Source organism: Pseudophryne corroboree, unplaced genomic scaffold (genome assembly GCF_028390025.1).
Source record: "Pseudophryne corroboree isolate aPseCor3 unplaced genomic scaffold, aPseCor3.hap2 scaffold_603, whole genome shotgun sequence".
In the NCBI taxonomy this organism is placed as follows: Eukaryota; Metazoa; Chordata; class Amphibia; order Anura; family Myobatrachidae; genus Pseudophryne; species Pseudophryne corroboree.
This window is the reverse complement of record NW_026970200.1, coordinates 293,607-316,175: the sequence shown is the minus strand read 5'-3', so window position 1 is coordinate 316,175 and position 22,569 is coordinate 293,607. Positions and strand designations below refer to the sequence as shown.

Genomic DNA, 22,569 nt, shown 5'->3' with positions numbered 1-22,569 from the left:
ACTGCTCCCCAGCCTCTCAGGCTGGCATCCGTGGTCACCAGGATCCAATCCTGAATGCCCTCTAGTAGATGAGCACTCTGCAGCCACCACAGAAGAGACACCCTTGTCCTCGGAGACAGGGTTATCCGCTGATGCATCTGAAGATGCGATCCGGACCATTTGTCCAGCAGATCCCACTGAAAAGTTCTTGCGTGAAATCTGCCGAATGGAATCGCTTCGTAAGAAGCCACCATTTTTCCCAGGACCCTTGTGCAATGATGCACTGACACTTTTCCTGGTTTTAGGAGGTTCCTGACTAGCTCGGATAACTCCCTGGCTTTCTCCTCCGGGAGAAACACCTTTTTCTGGACTGTGTCCAGAATCATCCCTAGGAACAGCAGACGTGTCGTCGGGATCAGCTGCGATTTTGGAATATTTAGAATCCACCCGTGCTGTTGTAGCAGTACCCGAGATAATGCTACTCCGACCTCCAACTGTTCCCTGGACTTTGCCCTTATCAGGAGATCGTCCAAGTAAGGGATAATTAAGACGCCTTTTCTTCGAAGAAGAATCATCATTTCGGCCATTACCTTGGTAAAGACCCGGGGTGCCGTGGACAATCCAAACGGCAGCGTCTAAAACTGATAATGACAGTTCTGTACTACGAACCTGAGGTACCCTTGGTGAGAAGGGCAAATTGGGACATGAAGGTAAGCATCCTTGATGTCCAGGGACACCATATAGTCCCCTTCTTCCAGGTTCGCTATCACTGCTCTGAGTGACTCCATCTTGAATTTGAACCTTTGTATGTAAGTGTTCAAAGATTTCAGATTTAGAATAGGTCTCACCGAGCCGTCTGGCTTCGGTACCACAAATAGTGTGGAATAATACCCCTTTCCCTGTTGTAGGAGGGGAACTTTGATTATCACCTGCTGGGAATACAGCTTGTGAATTGCTTCCAATACTGCCTCCCTGTCGGAGGGAGACGTTGGTAAAGCAGACTTCAGGAACCTGCGAGGGGGAAACATCTCGAATTCCAATCTGTACCCCTGGGATACTACCTGTAGGATCCAGGGGTCCACTTGCGAGTGAGCCCACTGCGCGCAGAAACTCTTGAGACGACCCCCCACCGCACCTGAGTCCGCTTGTAAGGCCCCAGCGTCATGCTGAGGACTTGGCAGAAGCGGTGGAGGCCTTCTGTTCCTGGGAAGAGGCTGTCTGCTGCAGTCTTTTTCCCTTTCCTCTACCCCGGGGCAGATAGGACTGGCCTTTTGCCCGCTTGCCCTTATGGGGACGAAAGGACTGAGGCTGAAAAGACAGTGTCTTTTTCTGCTGAGAGGTGAGTTGGGGTAAAAACGTGGATTTTCCAGCTGTTGCTGTGGCCACCAGGTCCGAAAGACCGACCGCAAATAACTCCTCCCCTTTAAACGGCAATACTTCCATGTGCCGTTTGGAATCCGCATAACCTGACCACCAGGGCTTAAAGTGGTCCTGGAGAGGTGGGGGAACTCACCCCCTTTATCACCTGCGCGCCGTAGGTGCGCGCCGCAGAAGGGGGTGTGGCCTCACCAAGAAGGGGCGTGGCCACACAATTAACAAAGCAGAATTCCTTTGTCGTATAAACAACCCTTTATGAAGTCTAAGAACACTGTACGCTGTTTACTTAAGAAGTACCGTACGGGTACGCTGGTTGCGTAACGATCGCTCAGCCGTAGGCGAGACGCTCAAGCGTCACGTTCGCTCACGGCCCAGCGATCACAGGACAGCACGTTATTGGCTATGACTAGAGTACTGATTCGCTATGGCGTAGCGGACGCTCGAGACCACAAGGAGATCACCAGCGGCGCAGACGCTCACAACGCTATACCTTTATGTCTAAACCTTATCAATGAAATACACAGAATACCTTAATGTGAATACAGGGTGTAAGTGCAACCTTGTGTAACCTGACTAACTACAAAGCTGCTTGAGCGTCACCGACGCTCAAGTGAACACTTAAAACTATAGACAATACACAGATACTGGTTTAGGGTCCAAAGCCTATTAACTGTATTATATCTAATATACTTGTAAAAGGGGATAACAGTACAAATGATACACTACAATATAATAGAGACTTCCTAACCAAATAACTATACAAGAAATACAATACAATACTATGCTGATCTAATACAATACAATACAATACTAGTCAATGGGAGATACGAGAGAAAGAGAAGGGAAAGAGAGAGAGAGACGGAGAGAGAGAGAGATTGGCTCACAGTAAGACAATATGATTACGGAGAGAAACTTACGCACAAGGGTAACGATCGCAAGCGCTTCTGGACAGCCAGCTTCCCGATTATCAGCATTGAGAACCGTTTGATGAGAAGTGAAAGCTGGATGCCACAGGCCCGTCTTTTATGCTACTCACACAATGCAATCTAATGGTCCCTACAATCTCATTGTCCATTGGACGCAGGAATTCGGCTTCGCATTATAACAAAGGTCATAGGTTGATTCATACAGGTGGGCTGTGTTGTATCAGTGGCCTTGTTTATGCAACACAATGGGTGATGACCAACACATTCCTGTCTTCTGGAGAGCTATTGTTTGACGAATACAAAACAGAATCCTGTCTGGGTTCTGTTCTATATTCATGATGTCCACTTTCAGTTGAGACAATGACATCTCAGCCCTCATTCTCCTGTATACAAATCCAGCCCCATTTGTAAACACAGGTGTTGGCCCTCCTCATTGAGTCTCAAAGCTCAGTGTAATTAAAGGCTATTGTACTCCGTCTGCGGGAAAGATACTGATTTGGAGTACAATTGATCTTCAATTACTATTCCTGTGTTTACCTTATGCATGTGTAGATATGAGGCCCTCTTAACATGCAAACTATTGTTTGGGGGATCTCTGAGGTCAAAGAGCCATTTGAGACCCACTGATGCCTGTCTCCAACTGTTCAGATGCATGACTAAGTAAGAACAAATAAAATGGACATAACTTCTTATGTCCATAACTATTCGCACGAGCGATTAATACGCTCCAAACCAACACCGGAATATCGCTAATTAAATACTCTTCCGATGGGTACCAAACACTGCTGTATGATTCCTGTTAGACCCTTCGTACAATACAAAGAGGGATTCCTCTGCTCAGGGACATTCTATATTAACCAAACTTTCAGAATCTATCAAAGGGACCATGATCTACAAACTACATTAATTGTGAAAATATGTAACGAATGAGTCGCACGCTACGACTACATAAACTCTACCGTAAATACGCATACCGTGCGCCCGCGGGTGCACGCTATTGCGGGTATGCGCCTTCACGGGAGAGCGTACGCATGCGCAGCGCGGACCAGTGTGCGGTGCAAATATGGCAGTGTGTATGGGGATATTTTTCTGACTTTGACACAATAGTACCCCCAATTAAAAATCCGCTCCATTTACACCTAATTACATCACTGTTACTTTAACGTTAATGAAAAAACTGAGCCAGCCTAAAACTACACCTGCAACCTGGGAAGCATGTAACCCAATGCACAGCCAAGATGGGGGTAGGGGACCCCAGCTGGATACATACAGAGCAGTATCACTATATATACACAGGGAGGGGGTCTCACCCCCGGTACTCACAGAAAGATCCCTCTGAATCGTCCCTCTGGAGCTAATGTCCAGTAGCCAAGAAGCCCAATCCACTCTGCACGCAGGTGAGTTCGCTTCTTCTCCCCTTAGTCCCTCGATGCAGTGAGCCTGTTGCCAGCAGGTCTCACTGAAAATAAAAAAACCTAAGTCTAACTTTTACTCTAAGCAGCTCAGGAGAGCCACCTAGATTGCACCCTTCTCGTTCGGGCACAGAAATCTTAACTGAGGCTTGGAGGAGGGTCATAGGGGGAGGAGCCAGTGCACACCAGCTAGTCATAAAGCTTTTATTTTTGTGCCCTGTCTCCTGCGGAGCCGCTAATCCCCATAGTCCTGACGGAGTCCCCAGCATCCACTTAGGACGTCAGAGAAAAGTGGATTATACATAGACTGGCGTGTGCTAACAGGGACACTCCCAGGGCATGTAATACCATAGGAGGAGGTACTGCTAGCACACAGTATGGCTTCTGGTGACACACAGTGACATGATGTGAGGGGAGAGCAGGAGTATAATAGGGGCTGATGGCTCCTGATGTATGAGATATACCAGAGAGTGTGGGGAGGAGACTGGTCAGATCTCTGGGCTGGTGACACACAGTGACATGATGTGAGGGGGAGAGCAGGAGTATAATAGGGGCTGATGGCTCCTGATGTATGAGATACACCAGAGAGTGTGGGGGGAGACTGGTCAGATCTCTGGGCTGGTAACACACAGTGACATGATGTGAGGGGAGAGCAGGAGTATAATAGGTGCTGATGTCTTCTCATGTATGAGATACACCAGAGAGTGTGGGGAGGTGACTGGTCAGATCTCTGGGCTGGTAACACACAGTGATATGATGTGAGGGGGAGAGCAGGAGTATAATAGGGGCTGATGGCTCCTGATGTATGAGATACACCAGAGAGTGTGGGGAGGAGACTGGTCAGATCTCTGGGCTGGTGACACACAGTGACATGATGTGAGGGGAGAGCAGGAGTATAATAGGTGCTGATGTCTCCTCATGTATGAGATACACCAGAGAGTGTGGGGAGGAGACTGGTCAGATCTCTGGGCTGGTAACACACAGTGACATGTTGTGAGGGGAGAGCAGGAGTATATTAGGGGCTGATGGCTACTGATGTATGAGATACACCAGAGAGTGTGGGGAGGAGACTGGTCAGATCTCTGGGCTGGTAACACACAGTGACATGATGTGAGGGGGAGAGCAGGAGTATAATAGGGGCTGATGGCTCCTGATGTATGAGATACACCAGAGAGTGTGGGGGGAGACTGGTCAGATCTCTGGGCTGGTAACACACAGTGACATGATGTGAGGGGGAGAGCAGGAGTATAATAGGTGCTGATGTCTCCTCATGTATGAGATACACCAGAGAGTGTGGGGAGGAGACTGGTCAGATATCTGGGCTGGTAACACACAGTGACATGATGTGAGGGGAGAGCAGGAGTATAATAGGGGCCGATGGCTGCTGATGTATGAGATACACCAGAGAGTGTGGGGAGAAGACTGGTCAGATCTCTGGGCTGGTAACACACAGTGACATGATGTGAGGGGAGAGCAGGAGTATAATAGGGGCTGATGTCTCCTGATGTATGATATACACCAGAGTGTGGGGAGGAGACTGGTCAGATCTCTGGGCTGGTAACACACAGTGACATGATGTGAGGGGGAGAGCAGGAGTATAATAGAGGCTGATGGCTCCTGATGTATGAGATACACCAGAGTGTGTGGGGAGGAGACTGGTCAGATCTCTGGGCTGGTAACACACAGTGACATGATGTGAGGGGAGAGCAGGAGTATAATAGAGGCGATGGCTCCAGACTCCCCCACTAGGAAAAAACTAATTCCTCATTAGTTTGTACTGACAGAGGAGGGTGTAGTATAAGAGATTGCTGTAGTGACTGAGAAAGGAGAATATGTGACTCTTTACTGTAATAAGTGTTTATTACTCACCTGTGCTGATATCTGTAGGGATCTCCTCCTCCTTACACTGCTGATCTCCCCTCACATACGTCTCTTCTTCTCCCTCTATATCTTCTGCCTTCATATCAGTCACATACGTCTCTTCTTCTCCCTCTATATCTTCTGCCTTCATATCAGTCACATACGTCTCTTCTTCTCCCTCTATATCTTCTGCCTTTATATCAGTCACATACGTCTCTTCATCTCCCTCTATATCTTCTGCCTTTATATCAGTCACATACGTCTCTTCTTCTCCCTCTATATCTTCTGCCTTTATATCAGTCACATACGTCTCTTCTTCTCCCTCTGTATCTTTGACTTTGATATTATTTAATTGGGCTTCACCCTATGTAAACCATCAATAAAAGATTGTAAAATTGATGATTTCCGTAATAGATTAAACAATCCAAATATAATGGCACACACAGCTGCTCTACACATTATATAGTGACAGTCAATTTGGGTGAGACCCTAAATCCCACCTACCTGATCCTCCTGTGGGATCCTGTGATTCTCCTCTGTACAATCCTGGGAATACAGAGGACGGGGACATCTCTCTGGGGTATCTCTGTTACTGGGCCCATCTGTAGGAGACACACAGTGACTGAGTACACTGTATATATGTGATTATCAGGTGATGTGTGTATATAGGAGCCCCCATACCTGCTCTCCCCTGTACAATACATGACAGTCTCCTCTTACCCAGTGATGTGAGGGGCCGGTGATTCTCCATCATCACGTCCTTGTACAGACCGCTGTGTTCCTCTATATACTCCCCCTTCTGCATGGAGATATAGACAGTGACATCTTGACACCTTATAGGAACCTGACACAAACAGTGATACAGTCATCACCACACACATCCCCTGGTGTTACTGTATAATGCTCCATTCCCAGCAGTCACCTCTCCAGTCATCAACCAGACACATCCCCTGGTGTTACTGTATAATGTCCCATTCCCAGCAGTCACATCTCCATGCATCACCCAGACACATCCCCTGGTGTTACTGTATAATGCCCCATTCCTGGCAGTCACCTCTCCAGTAATCACCCAGACACATCCCCCGGTGTTACTGTAAAATGCCCCATTCCCAGCAGTCACCTCTCCAGTAATCACCCAGACACATACCCTGGTGTTACTGTATAATGTCCCATTCCCAGCAGTCACCTCTCCAGTCATCACCCAGACACATCCCCTGGTGTTACTGTATAATGTCCCATTCCCAGCAGTCACCTCTCCAGTTATCACCCAGACACATCCCCTGGTGTTACTGTATAATGTCCCATTCCCAGCAGTCACCTCTCCAGGCATCACCCAGACACTTCCCCTGGTGTTACTGTATAATGCCCCATTCCTGGCAGTCACCTCTCCAGTAATCACCCAGACACATCCCCTGGTGTTACTGTATAATGTCCCATTCCCAGCAGTCACCTCTCCAGTCATCACCCAGACACATCCCCTGGTGTTACTGTATAATGCCCCATTCCTGGCAGTCACCTCTCCAGTCATCACCCAGACACATCCCCTGGTGTTACTGTATAATGTCCCATTCCCAGCAGTCACCTCTCCAGGCATCACCCAGACACTTCCCCTGGTGTTACTGTATAATGCCCCATTCCTGGCAGTCACCTCTCCAGTAATCACCCAGACACATCCCCTGGTGTTACTGTATAATGTCCCATTCCCAGCAGTCACCTCTCCAGTCATCACCCAGACACATCCCCTGGTGTTACTGTATAATGCCCCATTCCTGGCAGTCACCTCTCCAGTCATCACCCAGACACATCCCCTGGTGTTACTGTATAATGTACCATTCCCGGCAGTCACATCTCCAGTCATCACTCAGACACGTTCCCTGGTGTTACTGTATAATGCCCCATTCCCAGCAGTCACCTCTCCAGTCATCGCCCAGACACGTCCCCTGGTGTTACTGTATAATGCCCCATTCCCAGCAGTCACCTCTCCAGTCATCACCCAGACACGTCCTCTGGTGTTACTGTATAATGCCCCATTCCCAGCAGTCACCTCTCCAGTCATCACCCAGACACATCCCCCGGTTTAACTGTATATATACAGTTCCCAGCAGTCACCTCTCCAGTCATCATCCAGACACGCCCCCGGTGTTACTGTATAATGTCCAATTCCCTGCAGTCACCTCTCCAGTCATCATCCAGACAAGTCCCCTGGTGTTACTGTATAATGCCCCATTCCCAGCAGTCACCTATCCAGTCATCACCCAGCCATGTCCCCTGGTGTTACCGTATAATGTCCCATTCCCAGCAGTCACCTCTCCAGTCATCACCCAGACTCATTCCCTGGTGTTACTGTTTAATGTCCCATTCCCAGCAGTCACCTCTCCAGTCTTCACCCAGACACATCCCCTGGTGTTACTGTATAATGTCCCATTCCCAGCAGTCACCTCTCCAGTCATCACCCAGACTCATTCCCTGGTGTTACTGTATAATGTGCCATTCCCAGCAGTCACCTCTCCAGTCATCACCCAGAAACATCCCCTGGTGTTACTGTATAATGTCCCATTTCCAGCAGTCACCTCACCAGTCATCACCCAGACACATCCCCCGGTGTTACTGTATAGTGTCCCATTCCCAGCAGTCACCTCTCCAGTCATCACCCAGACACATCCCATGGTGTTACTGTATAATGTCCCATTCCCAGCAGTCACCTCTCCAGTCTTCACCCAGACACGTCCCCTGGTGTTACTGTATAATGCCCCATTCCCAGCAGTCACCTCTCCAGTCATCACCCAGACACGTCCCCTGGTGTTACTGTATAATGCCCCATTCCCAGCAGTCACCTCTCCAGTCATCACCCAGACACATCCCCCGGTTTAACTGTATATATACAGTTCCCTGCAGTCACCTCTCCAGTCATCATCCAGACACGCCCCCGGTGTTACTGTATAATGTCCAATTCCCTGCAGTCACCTCTCCAGTCATCATCCAGACAAGTCCCCTGGTGTTACTGTATAATGCCCCATTCCCAGCAGTCACCTATCCAGTCATCACCCAGCCATGTCCCCTGGTGTTACCGTATAATGTCCCATTCCCAGCAGTCACCTCTCCAGTCATCACCCAGACTCATTCCCTGGTGTTACTGTATAATGTGCCATTCCCAGCAGTCACCTCTCCAGTCTTCACCCAGACACATCCCCTGGTGTTACTGTATAATGTCCCATTCCCAGCAGTCACCTCTCCAGTCATCACCCAGACTCATTCCCTGGTGTTACTGTATAATGTGCCATTCCCAGCAGTCACCTCTCCAGTCATCACCCAGAAACATCCCCTGGTGTTACTGTATAATGTCCCATTTCCAGCAGTCACCTCACCAGTCATCACCCAGACACATCCCCCGGTGTTACTGTATAGTGTCCCATTCCCAGCAGTCACCTCTCCAGTCATCACCCAGACACATCCCCTGGTGTTACTGTATAATGTCCCATTCCCAGCAGTCATCTCTCCAGTCATCACACAGACACATTCCCTGGTGTTACTGTATAATGCCCCATTCCCAGCAGTCACCTCTCCAGTCATCACCCACACAAGTTCCCTGGTGTTACTGTATAATGCCCCATTCCCAGCAGTCACCTATCCAGTCATCACCCAGCCATGTCCCCTGGTGTTACCGTATAATGTCCCATTCCCAGCAGTCACCTCTCCAGTCATCACCCAGACTCATTCCCTGGTGTTACTGTATAATGTGCCATTCCCAGCAGTCACCTCTCCAGTCTTCACCCAGACACATCCCCTGGTGTTACTGTATAATGTCCCATTCCCAGCAGTCACCTCTCCAGTCATCACCCAGACACATCCCCTGGTGTTACTGTATAATGTCCCATTCCCAGCAGTCACCTCTCCAGTCTTCACCCAGACACATCCCCTGGTGTTACAGTATAATGTCCCATTCCCAGCAGTCACCTCTCCAGTCATCACCCAGACACATCCCCCGGTGTTACTGTATAGTGTCCCATTCCCAGCAGTCACCTATCCAGTCATCCCCCAGACACGTCCCCTGGTGTTACCTTATAATGTCCCAATCCCAGCAGTCACCTCTCCAGTCATCACCAAGAGACATCCCCCGGTCTTACTGTATAATGTCCCATTCCCGGCAGTCACCTCTCCAGTCATCACCCGGACACATCCCACGGTGTTACTGTATATATCCAGTTCCCAGCAGTCACCTCTCCAGTCATCACCCAGACACGTCCCCTGGTGTTACTGTATAATGTCCCATTCCCGGCAGTCACCTCTCCAGTCATCACCCGGACACATCCCACGGTGTTACTGTATAATGTCCCATTCCCAGCAGTCACCTCTCCAGTCATCACCCAGGCACATTCCCTGGTGTTACTGTATAATGTGCCATTCCCAGCAGTCACCTCTCCAGTCATCACCCAGAAACATCCCCTGGTGTTACAGTATAATGTCCCATTCCCAGCAGTCACCTCTCCAGTCATCACCCAGACACGTCCCACGGTGTTACTGTATAATGTCCCATTCCCGGCAGTCACCTCTCCAGTCATCACCCACACACATCCCCCGGTGTTACTGTATAGTGTCCCATTCCCAGCAGTCACCTCTCCAGTCATCACCCAGACACATCACATGGTGTTACTGTATAATGCCCCATTCCCAGCAGTCACCTCTCCAGTCATCAACCATACACATCCCCTGGTGTTACTGTATAATTCCTCATTCCCAGCAGTCACCTCTCCAGTCATCACCCACACACGTTCACCGGTGTTACTGTATACTGTCCCAAACCCAGTAGACACCTCTCAAGTCATCACCCAGACACATCCCCTGGTGTTACTGTAAAATGTCCCATTCCCAGCAGTCACCTCTCCAGTCATCATCCAGACACATCCCCCGGTGTTACTGTATAGTGTCCCATTCCCAGCAGTCACCTATCCAGTCATCCCCCAGACACGTCCCCTGGTGTTACCTTATAATGTCCCAATCCCAGCAGTCACCTCTCCAGTCATCACCCAGACACATCCCCTGGTGTTACAGTATAATGTCCCATTCCCAGCAGTCACCTCTCCAGTCATCACCCAGACACGTCCCACGGTGTTACTGTATAATGTCCCATTCCCGGCAGTCACCTCTCCAGTCATCACCCGGTGTAACTGTATAGTGTCCCATTCCCAGCAGTCACCTCTCCAGTCATCACCCAGACACATCCCATGGTGTTACTGTATAATGCCCCATTCCTGGCAGTCACCTCTCCAGTCATCACCCAGACACATCCACCGGTGTTACTGTATAGTGTCCCATTCCCAGCAGTCACCTATCCAGTCATCCCCCAGACACGTCCCCTGGTGTTACCTTATAATGTCCCAATCCCAGCAGTCACCTCTCCAGTCATCACCCAGAGACATCCCCCGGTCTTACTGTATAATGTCCCATTCCCGGCAGTCACCTCTCCAGTCATCACCCGGACACATCCCACGGTGTTACTGTATATATCCAGTTCCCAGCAGTCACCTCTCCAGTCATCACCCAGACACGTCCCCTGGTGTTACTGTATAATGTCCCATTCCCGGCAGTCACCTCTCCAGTCATCACCCCGACACATCCCACGGTGTTACTGTATAATGTCCCATTCCCAGCAGTCACCTCTCCAGTCATCAACCATACACATCCCCTGGTGTTACTGTATAATTCCTCATTCCCAGCAGTCACCTCTCCAGTCATCACCCACACACGTTCACCGGTGTTACTGTATACTGTCCCAATCCCAGTAGACACCTCTCAAGTCATCACCCAGACACATCCCCTGGTGTTACTGTAAAATGTCCCATTCCCAGCAGTCACCTCTCCAGTCATCACCCAGACACGTCCCACGGTGTTACTGTATAATGTCCCATTCCCGGCAGTCACCTCTCCAGTCATCACCCGGTGTTACTGTATAGTGTCCCATTCCCAGCAGTCACCTCTCCAGTCATCACCCAGACACATCCCATGGTGTTACTGTATAATGCCCCATTCCTGGCAGTCACCTCTCCAGTCATCACCCAGACACATCCCCCGGTTTTACTGCATATATCCAGTTCCCAGCAGTCACCTCTCCAGTCATCACCCAGACACATCCCCCGGTGTTACTGTATAATGTCCCATTCCCCGCAGTCACCTCTCCAGTCATCACTCAAACACATCCCCTGGTGTTACTGTATAATGTCCCATTCCCAGCAGTCACCTCTCCAGTCATCACCCACACACGTCCCCCGGTGTTACTGTATAATGTCCCAATCCCAGCAGACACCTCTCCAGTCATCACCCAGACACATCCCCCGGTGTTACTGTATAATGTCCCATTCCCAGCAGTCACCTCTCCAGTCATCATCCAGACACATCCCCTGGTTATACTGTATATATCCTGTTCCCAGCAGTCACCTCTCCAGTCATCACCCAGACACGCCCCCCGGTGTTACTGTATAATGTCCCATTTCCCGCAGTCACCTCTCCAGTCATCACACAGACACATCCCCTGGTGTTACTGTATAATGTCCAATTCCCTGCAGTCACCTCTCCAGTCATCATCCAGACACATCCACTGGTTATACTGTATATATCCTGTTCCCAGCAGTCACCTCTCCAGTCATCACCCAGACACGCCCCCGATGTTACTGTATAATGTCCCATTTCCTGCAGTCACCTCTCCAGTCATCACACAGACACATCCCCTGGTGTTACTGTATAATGTCCCATTCCCAGCAGTCACCTCTCCAGTCATCACCCAGACACGTCCCCTGGTGTTACTGTATATATCCAGTTCCCAGCAGTCACCTCTCCAGTCATCACCCACACACGTCCCACAGTGTTATTGTATACTGTCCCAATCCCAGCAGTCACCTCTCCAGGCATCACCCAGACATGTTCCCTGGTGTTACTGTATAATGTCCTATTCCCAGCAGTCACCTCTCCAGTCATCACCCAGACAAGTTCCCTGGTGTTACTGTATAATGTCCTATTCCCAGCAGTCATCTCTCCAGTCATCACCCAGACACGTTCCCTGGTGTTACTGTATAATGTCCTATTCCCAGCAGTCATCTCTCCAGTCATCACCCAGACACGTTCCCTGGTGTTACTGTATACTGTCCCAATCCCAGCAGTCACCTCTCCAGTCATCACCCAGACACGTCCCCGGTGTTACTGTATAATACCCCATTCCCAGCAGTCACCTCTCCAGTCAGCAACTGAATGATCTTGTCGGTGAGTTCCAGGATCTTCTTGTCATTGTGTCTCTCATGTGTCAGTGAGTGAGGTGGAGGCACCGTGATTGGACTCTGGGTTCTACTCAGTCCTCCTGATACACGGGGATGGCTGCTGGGTGTCTCATACTCATTGGATGTCTTCTTCACTATTGTGTAATCCTGTGTAATGGTGGAGACATCATATATCAATATATACACTCCCAGATCCCCCCTCACCTCCCCAGTCATATCCCTGTATTATTACTATAGATTAATGTGATGTCACTGTGAAACTCCCAGATTCCCTCACCTCCCCAGTCATGTCCCTGTATTATTACTATAGACAAAAGTGACATCACTGTGACGCTCCCAGATCCCCATACCTCCCCAGTTACATCCCTGTATTATTACTATAGAAATAAGTGATGTCACTGTGACGCTCCCAGATCTCCTCACCTCTCCAGTCATGTCCCTGTGTTATTACTATAGATATGTGACATCACTGCGCCGCTCCCAGATCCCCTTACCTTTCCAGTCATGCCCCTGTATTATTACTATAGATATAAGTGACATCACTGTATGTCATGCCCCTGTATTATTACTATTGATATAAGTGATGTCACTGTGACGCTCCCAGATCCCCCCACCTCCACAGTCAAGTCCCTGTATTATTACTATAGATATAAGTGATGTCACTGTGATGCTCTAAGACCCCCTCACCTCCCCAGGTGACACTCCCAGATCTTCTCACCTCCCCAGTTATGTCCCTATATTATTACTATAGATATAAGGTCACTGTTATGCTCCCAGATCCACTCACCACCCCAGTCATGTCCCTGCATTATTACTAGAGATATATGGTCACAGTGATGCTCCCAGATCCTTTCACCTCCCCAGTCATGTCCCTGTTTTATTACTATAGATAAAAGTGATGACACAGTGATGCTCCCAGATCCCCTCACCTCCCCAGTCCTGTACCTGTATTATTACTATAGATATAAGGTCACTGTGACGCTCCCAGATCCACTCACCTGCCCAGTCAGCAGGTAGATGATCTCCAGGGTGATTTTTATTATACTCTCAGTCCTGTGACTCCTATCCTTGTCCATCCTCGGTGAGTCAGAAAGAATACAGAACGTGTGATGTGTAATAAAGACTCCGTTCCCCACAGCTGGAGTTCCTGGAATAAATATAATACATAAAAAACATATTGCACATGTAACATAGTAAATGTGGAATAGAGTGGCCATTAAGTCTCCTGTTTCCCCACAGCCATAGAGTCCTGGTCAGTGTCTCCGAGGTTCCTGTGACCCAGCCCCATAAGGCTGTACTGCATAGTGGGCCTGATCTAGATATTAGCGCTATTGTGGGTGGAGTCACAATGAACTGATGTTCGGTACACCGCTCATGTGCACGACCCGTACGGAGCATGTGCTCTATGTGTCCTGAGTTGTCAGACGAGTATGGCTGCAGCCATGAAGTGGTGTAAGGGTGAGAATTGGTTGTGATGGGACAGGGTCTCCTTAGGGAAATTTCATGGCCTCATTCATAGAGCTGTGGCATACAGTCTCCGTGACCTCAGGTTTCACACATCCAGCCACTGGTGTAGCAAAGGTGGCAGGAGACAGGCAAGGGGGTGGCAGGAGAAAGGCAGTGGAAAGGCGGCAAGAGACAGGCAGGGGAAAGGATGCAGGAGACAGGCAAGGGAAAGGTTGCAGGCGACAGGCAGGGAAAAGGGTGCAGGCGACAGGCAGGGGAAAGGCTGCAGGAGACAGGTAAGGGAAAAGGTGGCCGGAGGCAGGCAGGGGAAAGGTGGCAGGCGACAGGCAGGTGAAAGGTGGCCTGGGACAGGCAGGTGGGCAGCAGGGTGGGGGTGACAGGAGACAGGCAGGGGAAAGGCAGCAGGAGACAGGCAGGGGAAAGGCGGCAGCAGACAGGCAGGGGAAAGGCGGCAGGATACAGGCAGGGGAAAGGCGGCAGGAGACAGGCAGAGGAAAGACGGCAAGAGACAGCAGGGGAAAGGCAGCAGGATACAGGCAGGGGAAAGGCGGCAGGAGACAGGCAGGGGAAAGGCGGCAGGAGTCAGGCAGGGGAAAGGAGGCAGAAGACAGGCAGGCGAAAGGCGGCAAGAGACATTATTTGTTCTCAGGAGATTTAATAATTTCCTAATCATTTGTAATAAAAGTTAAGTTTTATTCTTTGAGAACAATCCAGCTGTAGAACGAGCACGCCGAATCGGATCACAGATCTAGCGTGAAACCGACTGCAGAGACGCAGGCGCCCCAATCACGCTGAGAGCATACCGGACAAACAGAGCCTCTGTTTCCCCAATCTGAGCCAAATTGGCGACATAAATATTCAAAGCCCTGACTACATCAAGAGACTTTGAATCAGCTAATGCTTAAGTAACCACAGGCATCAAATAGGCTGGTTTCTGCGAAACACCGAAACCACTTTTGGCAGAACTATTATCCGAGTTCTCAATTCCGCTCTATCCTCCTGGAGGATCAAACAGGGGCTCTTGTGAGACCCAGCTGCTACTTCCGACACCTGCCTTGCGGATGCCAAAGCCAAAAGCATGACCACTCTCCAAGAGAGAAATTTTAACACAACCTTTCATAAAGGTACCAATCTTTGTGACACAGGAAAACGCAACACCGCGTGAAGGTCCCACGGTGCCAATGGGGGCACAAATGGAGGTTGGATGTGCAGTACTCCTTCCATGAAGTTCCGAACTTCCAGAAAGGTCGCCAATTCTTTCTTGAAAGAAAATTTATAAAGCCAAAACCGCACTTGAATGGAGCCTAACGACCCAGCTGAAGCTTCCGTAGTAGCCTTCTTGGATTCACACCAAGACACATATTTTCTCCAAATACGGTGGTAAGGCTTTGCCGTCACTTCTTTTCTAGCCTGAAGAAGAGTGGCAATGACGTCACTGGGAATACCCTTTCTGGCTAGGATATGGCGTTCAACCGCCACGCCGTCAAACGCAGCCGCAGTAAGTCTTGATACAGTCCCGGATCTTGCTGTAACAGTTCCTCACCTAGAGGAAGAGGCCAGAGATCTTCTATGAGTAAATCTTGAAGAACTGGATACCAAGCCCTCCTTGTTTAGACCGGAACAATGAGGATCGCCTGAACCATTGTTCTTCTTACGTTTATCACCTTCAGAAGAGTGAAAACGGAGGAGACACATAAACTGACTGAAAACACCAAAGGTGTCCCGAGGACGTCCACTGCTATAGCTTGAGTGTCCCCTGACCTGGAACAATATCCCTGAGATGTCTCGTTGAGGCAAGATGCCAACATATCCAATTGAGGCACTCCTCAAAGACTTGTCGCTTCAGCTAAACTTCTCGATGACGACAGTATTTCTCCCGGATGGAGATCACGTCTGCATAGGAAAGTATTTCTCCGTCGTTCACATCCGGAACTATGACTGCTAATATAGCGTTTACCAGTCTTTCCACCCAGCAGAAAACTTTTACGGCATCTGCCATTGCCGCTTTGCTCCTTGTCCCGCCCTAGCGGCTTACTTACACCACACCTGTCAAGTCATCCGACAGAATTAACACGGGCAGATCACTAAGCATATGTTCACTGAAAATAGCTCTTAATTCAAGAAAGCTTATTGCAGACAAGCTTCCCAGCTTGACCTTTTCCTCTGGAAATACTTCCCTTGCAAGGACTGCTGCCCAGCCTCGGAGATCTACATGCATGGACACCAGGATCTAATCCTGGATTCCGAACCTTCGTCCATCTAGGAGGTGAGAACTGAGCAGACACTCCACGAGCGATATCCTGGCCAATAGGATTATATTCTGGCGCATGTGCAGGTGAGATTCGGACCACATTTCCAACTGGCCCCGTGAAAACCACTCTGGCATTAGACCTGCTCACCGAAAAGCCTCTTAGGCCGCACCATCTTCTTCATCAACGGAACATATTGATGGATTGTCACTGCAAATCTGATCCGACTCCGGATCCTCAGACCTCTTTCAACAGGAGAGAACGTCAACCGTTTCGTATCTACCCTGATATCCACCTCCGACGTCTACGTCGTTGGGAAAACAGCCATTCCCTGTGTTGAAGAACAGTCAGAGAGAAACAACGATTTGCACTTGTGTCTTGACCTCGCCTTAATCAGGAGAGTGTCCCAGTACAGAATAACAATGGCTCTCACTAGTGAAAGAATACCATCCTACTGCCATCACTCCAGTGAAATGGCAAAGACAGTCCTGGATATCAACCCAGGTAAGCTGAATGCAGAGAAAAATTCATCTAAACCCCTTTCTACCTTTACGTGCTGGGGCTCCCTGGCCTGAGAGATTCCATCCTGTAGTTCAACTTCGTAAGGAGAAATCTCTGTTTTCCCTTTTTTTTTTTTTACCAGGAACTGCAGGACAATGCCCTGACCTTGAAGCAACTCTGGTATGGCGTCGCGTACTACCTCCCCTTCCAGAGGGGAAACGGCAAGATCTATTTGAAAAATCAGTGAGGGAAACCATCTGTAAACGCCAGTATGTCGCTCTTTGGATTCTATAATTAACTCACAGGTCCAAGTCCATTCCCGGACTGACTGAAGAGTAGTAGACGAGTTCCCACCGGAGTGGCCTCCAGCCAGATAGACCCAGCGACATGCGGTGGATGTGGTAGAAACAGAAAATGACACCCGCTTCAGCGAACCTGACAAGGCTGCAGAACTCTTACCTGTTCACCTTCCACAATCTGCCCCGAAAGGGAAAAAAAAACGGTATTGAACCGGTTGAAATGACTGCATCCCACAGCAGAATGCGTCACCAACCGTTGTGAGGGAATCTAACTCACGAAGTTAGACTTACCAGTGGTATCCGCCAACATTGACTGAACTGAGGCATCCCCAAACAACGGTACACCGTCCCAGGGAAACACTGCAGTATCTCTCGTAGTCAGCCTCAGCATTTCTTCTGCAGTCGCATGGCAGCCTGCCGCCATGTTATAGAGCAGAATCAACATAAGACACACACCCTCTCTCTTTAGGGTAATTCTATCGGATGCCTTTCCGAATACAAACACACCCCCATGCGCATGCAATGCAAATAACTCCAAAGCATAGAAATAAAATATCACGTAGCTTCCTGTGTACGATCCTTTGTGACAGGGCCCCGTGCAGACCAGGAGTTGACTTTTACAGTATTCTATCTGCGGTGGGGGGGAAAATAAACATTCTGACTCCTTGTGAGGATCTGAGACCAACTCGTCACGGCTGACCTAGAGCTTTATCAACAGAGCGACCAGCACATGAGAAGGAATAAGAGATAGTATTCAGAAGCTAAGAGATAGTATTCAGAAATTCCTTGAAGTCAATAAGATCATTAAAAGGAATCAACATGGGTTTATGAAGGACAGATCCTGTCAAACCAACTTACTTGGCTTTTATGAAACAGTAAGCGCAAACCTAGATCAGGGTAAAGACGTGGATGTAATCTTTTTAGACTTTGCCAAAGCGTTCGATACTGTACCACACATGAGACTTATCTACAAGCTACAAGAATCAGGGCTAGGAAGCACAATATGCACTTGGGTCAAAAACTGGTTAGATAATAGGGAGCAGCGCGTTGTGGTTAATGGATCTTTTTCAACTTGGACTGAAGTGCTAAGTGGTGTGCCGCAAGGCTCAGTATTAGGACCGCTATTGTTCAATATTTTCACTAACGTCCTAACAGAAGGTCTAGAGAGCATGGTGTCAATTTTTGCAAATGATACCAAATTGTGTAAGGCTATAAATACAGAGGAGGATGCCGAGTCTCTTCAGAACGACTTAGTTAAATTAGAAGCATGGGCAGCCAAATGGAGAATGCACTTCAACACAGACAAGTGTAAGGTAATGCACTGTGGTAACAAGAACAAAAATTACACCTACCTACTAAATGGGGTAAAATTAGGGGATTCTGTACTGGAAAAGGACTTAGGTGTCCTCATAGATAGCAAGCTAAGCAGTAGTATCCAAAGTAGGAGTGCAGCAAAGAAGGCTAATAAGATATTAGCATGCATAAAACGGGGTATTCATGCTAGGGACGAGAGTATTATACTCCCGTTATATAAATCACTAGTGAGGCCACACCTTGAATACTGTGTACAATTCTGGGCACCGTACTACAAAAAGGATATCCTGGAGCTTGAAAAGGTACAGAGGAGGGCGACCAAACTAATTAAGGGCACGGAGACGATGGAATACAAGGAAAGGCTTGAAAGACTAGGCATGTTTACATTGGAAAAGCGGAGACTAAGACGGGATATGATCAACATCTACAAATATATAAGGGGACAATACACAGAGCTTGCGCGGTACCTGTTTTTGGTTAGATCAGGGGTGGGGAACCTTTTTTCCACGGAGGGCCATTCGGATATTTATAAAATCCTTCGGGGGCCATACAAAAATTCTCAACTTAAAAAATGACCCTGCCCCCCCAGTAGGTCTGCCCCTTAGAGGTGCTGTGTGTGCGCGCCAAAAAAATGGGTGTGGCCAGTTAAAATGGGACGTGATACACATATGCCCCCAATAGTGCGGTGCCAGATCCACAATTGCCCCCACAGTGCCAGGTATACAAATGCCCCCCACAGTTCCAGGTATACAAATGCCCCTCACAGTGCCGGGTATACAGATGCCCCCACAGTGCCAGGTGTACAAATGCCCCCCACAGTGCCAGGTATACAAATGCCCCCCAGAGTGCCAGGTATACAAATGCCCCCCACAGTGCCAGGTATACAGATGCCCCCACAGTGCCAGGTATACAAATGCCCCTCACAGTGACAGGTATACAGATGCCCCCACAGTGCCAGTTATGCAGATGCCCCCACAGTGCCAGGTATACAAATGCCCCCCACAGTGCCAGGTATACAGATGTCCCCACAGTGCCAGGTATGCAGATGCCCCCACAGTGCCAGGTATACAGATGCACCCCACAGTGCCAGGTATACAAATGCCCCCCACAGTGCCAGGTATGCAGATGCCCTCCCCCCTCCCCTCCGTGCTGCTTACCTTGGGACACGGAGGAGAGCACGGCTGTCGGGTCAGGGCAGGGAGGAGAGCGCGGCTATGTCAGGCTGCGGCGGCGTGTACTACTTCAAACCAGCCGCCAGTTCCAGAGCCAATCAGAGCTCACGGACCGGCAGCCGCGGCTCCTGATTGGCTGCCCGTCCGCGAGCTCTGATTGGCTCACGGACCGGCCAGCCGCCCGAGTAAAACACGCCGCCGCAGCGGCCCGAGAGCCGCGCTCTCCTCCGTCAGTCCGTCTCCCTGTTCTAACAGCTGAGACACGCTGCCGCCGGACTGAGCGGCAGCGTGTCTCACTGACACCAACTGGTGGGCCGGACCATACGGCCCGCGGGCCGGAGGTTCCCCACCCCTGGGTTAGATCAACACAGAGGACTCGTGGACACTCGCTCAGGTTAGAGGAGAGGAGATTCCGCACAATACGGCGTAAAGGCTTTTTCACGGTAAGGACAATACGTGTTTGGAATTCCCTGCCCGAGGGAGTTGTAATGGCGGAATCTGTCAACACCTTTAAGAATGAGTTAGATAAATTCCTAATGGATAAGGATATCCAGGGGTATGGTGTATAGTCATGCATTATAGTTACTATAAATAGGGATAAAATGCAACGGCTGACAGCAGCATCAATCAGAAACTTTAGTCAAATCATCATGCATAGGAGATCACAAATAGGTTGAACTCGATGGACAATTGTCTTTCTTCAACCTCAGATACTATGTTACTATGTAATACTTTTACTTCAGCATTCATTAGAAATCATAATATGAATATACATAATGTAATACACACATATCATATATATTATATATATATATTATATATATATATATATATATATATATATATACACACACACACACACACACACACACACACACACCCCATACATATAAGCGGATTGTCCAGAACCATTGGGTCCCTAGTGACATCAATGTGTTCTGAATGTGTATGACCATGTACTGAATGCCCCAGTTGTGGATCTAACAGGAAACCTTATAGTCGACAGAAAACCTAGCAATCGTCGACAGCAGGGAGTAGGAACCAGGCAAAATAACATTCTTGCGACCCCGAGGGGTCCGAAGGAAGTATACATATATAATTTTAATAACAATTCCCCACAAATACTACCATGTCTGTGCTCGAGGTAGAGGCCCATGGAACAGTACCAAACATATACATATACATATATATACAGGTTAGTTACAGCATGTTCATTTTCACCCAGTAATAACAGTTGGTGCCGACAGGGTCACCCACCTACTACTGTGTCTCCCCTACACCCACATACTACTGTGTCTCCCCTACAGCATAATACTACCGACCTGCTGACACTTCATCTACTGAATCAAGTATCAACAGGAGTCGGCGATGCCGACTGAGAGAATCCCATAGCTGTTTGCGACAGAGCACTCACACATGTTGACACACGTGTACTAAAAAGCTATAGTGGGTATACCTGACAGGGAACACACAGACATATATGCACAACACAATGATTACATGCCCATTATCTAAGATAGTGCTATATTTCATACTATATTGCACTAATCACTGTGCCCCCCCTTCGTTTGCACTGTACACTGCTTTGGCGGGGACATGTAGAAAATGGCGCTGAATCATGGTGTGAGGGCTAAGCCCCGCCCCTTCTCGTCGCGCTTCAGCCCCGCTAATATTTTAGCTTTTTATGCTGGCAGGGGTCCGTATACAGTGCCTATGCACTGTATACGTGTTTAACCAGGCTTAATGGAGAGTATATTGCTGCCCAGGGCGCCACCCCTGCGCCCTGCACCCTTGTCAAGCCGTTGGTGTGTGGGAGCAATGGCGCGCAGTGCGACCGCTGCTTTATACTGGCGGGGGTATCGTACACGGTGCCCGGGCCCCGACTCCTGCCAGTGAAAAGACCCTCAGTAACTGCTGCCCAGGGCGCTCCCCCCCAGCGCCCTGCACCCTGTGAGTGCCGTCGGTGGTGTGTGTGGGAGCATGGAGCGCAGCGCTACCGATGTACCTACTTCCGTTACTGAAGTCTTCTGCCGTCTGATGTCTTCTGTTCTTCTCATACTCACCCGGCTTCTGTCTTCTGAGGGGGGTGACGGCGCGGCTCCGGGAACAAGCAGCTAGGCGCACCAAGTGATCGAACCCTCTGGAGCTAATGGTGTCCAGTAGCCTAAGAAGCAGAGCCCTTGAACTAAGAAGAAGTAGGTCTGACTTCTCTCCCCTCACTCCCACGATGCAGGGAGCCTGTAGCCAGCAGGTCTCCCTGAAAATAAAAAAGCCTAACATAAAGTCTTTTTCCAGAGAAACTCAGTAGAGCTCCCCTAGTGTGTGACCAGTCTCTCCTGGGCACAGAATCTAACTGAGGTCTGGAGGAGGGGCATAGAGGGAGGAGCCATTTCACACCCATTCAAAGTCTTAATAGTGTACCCATGTCTCCTGCGGATCCCGTCTATACCCCATGGTCCTTACGGAGTCTCCAGCATCCTCTAGGACGTATGAGAAAATAATAATAATAACAGGACACCACAGGCTGCTTCTCCTGTACAAAAATAACAACAAGACACCACAGGCTGCACCCCTGTATAATAATAATAATAATAATACTAATAAAATGACACCAAAGGCTACTCCCCCTGTATAATAATAACAGGACACCACAGGCTGTTTCCCCTGTATAATAATAACAAGACACCACAGGCTTTTCCCTCTGTATAATAATAATAATAATAATAATAATAATAATAATAATAATAA

At 49.0% G+C, this 22,569-nt stretch overlaps 1 protein-coding gene across 3 annotated transcripts in view; it reads right to left on the bottom strand.

The window, feature by feature from the left end:
- The window catches only part of LOC135035408 (zinc finger protein ZFP2-like), a 45,506-nt gene extending 23,194 nt beyond the window's left edge, over window positions 1–22,312 (bottom strand). For 2 of the 3 annotated variants that reach the window (XM_063954335.1, XM_063954336.1), the window contains exons 1-6: window positions 21,831–22,312; window positions 13,818–13,966; window positions 12,775–12,966; window positions 6,275–6,398; window positions 6,059–6,156; window positions 5,564–5,918 (exon numbers count right to left, since the gene is read on the bottom strand). In XM_063954335.1, coding sequence (XP_063810405.1) covers window positions 5,564–5,918; window positions 6,059–6,156; window positions 6,275–6,398; window positions 12,775–12,966; window positions 13,818–13,966; window positions 21,831–22,101 — 1,189 coding nt within the window. In that variant the 5' untranslated portion in view covers window positions 22,102–22,312. The remainder of the gene's footprint in view (window positions 1–5,563; window positions 5,919–6,058; window positions 6,157–6,274; window positions 6,399–12,774; window positions 12,967–13,817; window positions 13,967–21,830) is intronic. The other variant, XM_063954337.1, reaches the window with a different exon arrangement.
- Window positions 22,313–22,569: the final 257 nt, after the last annotated feature.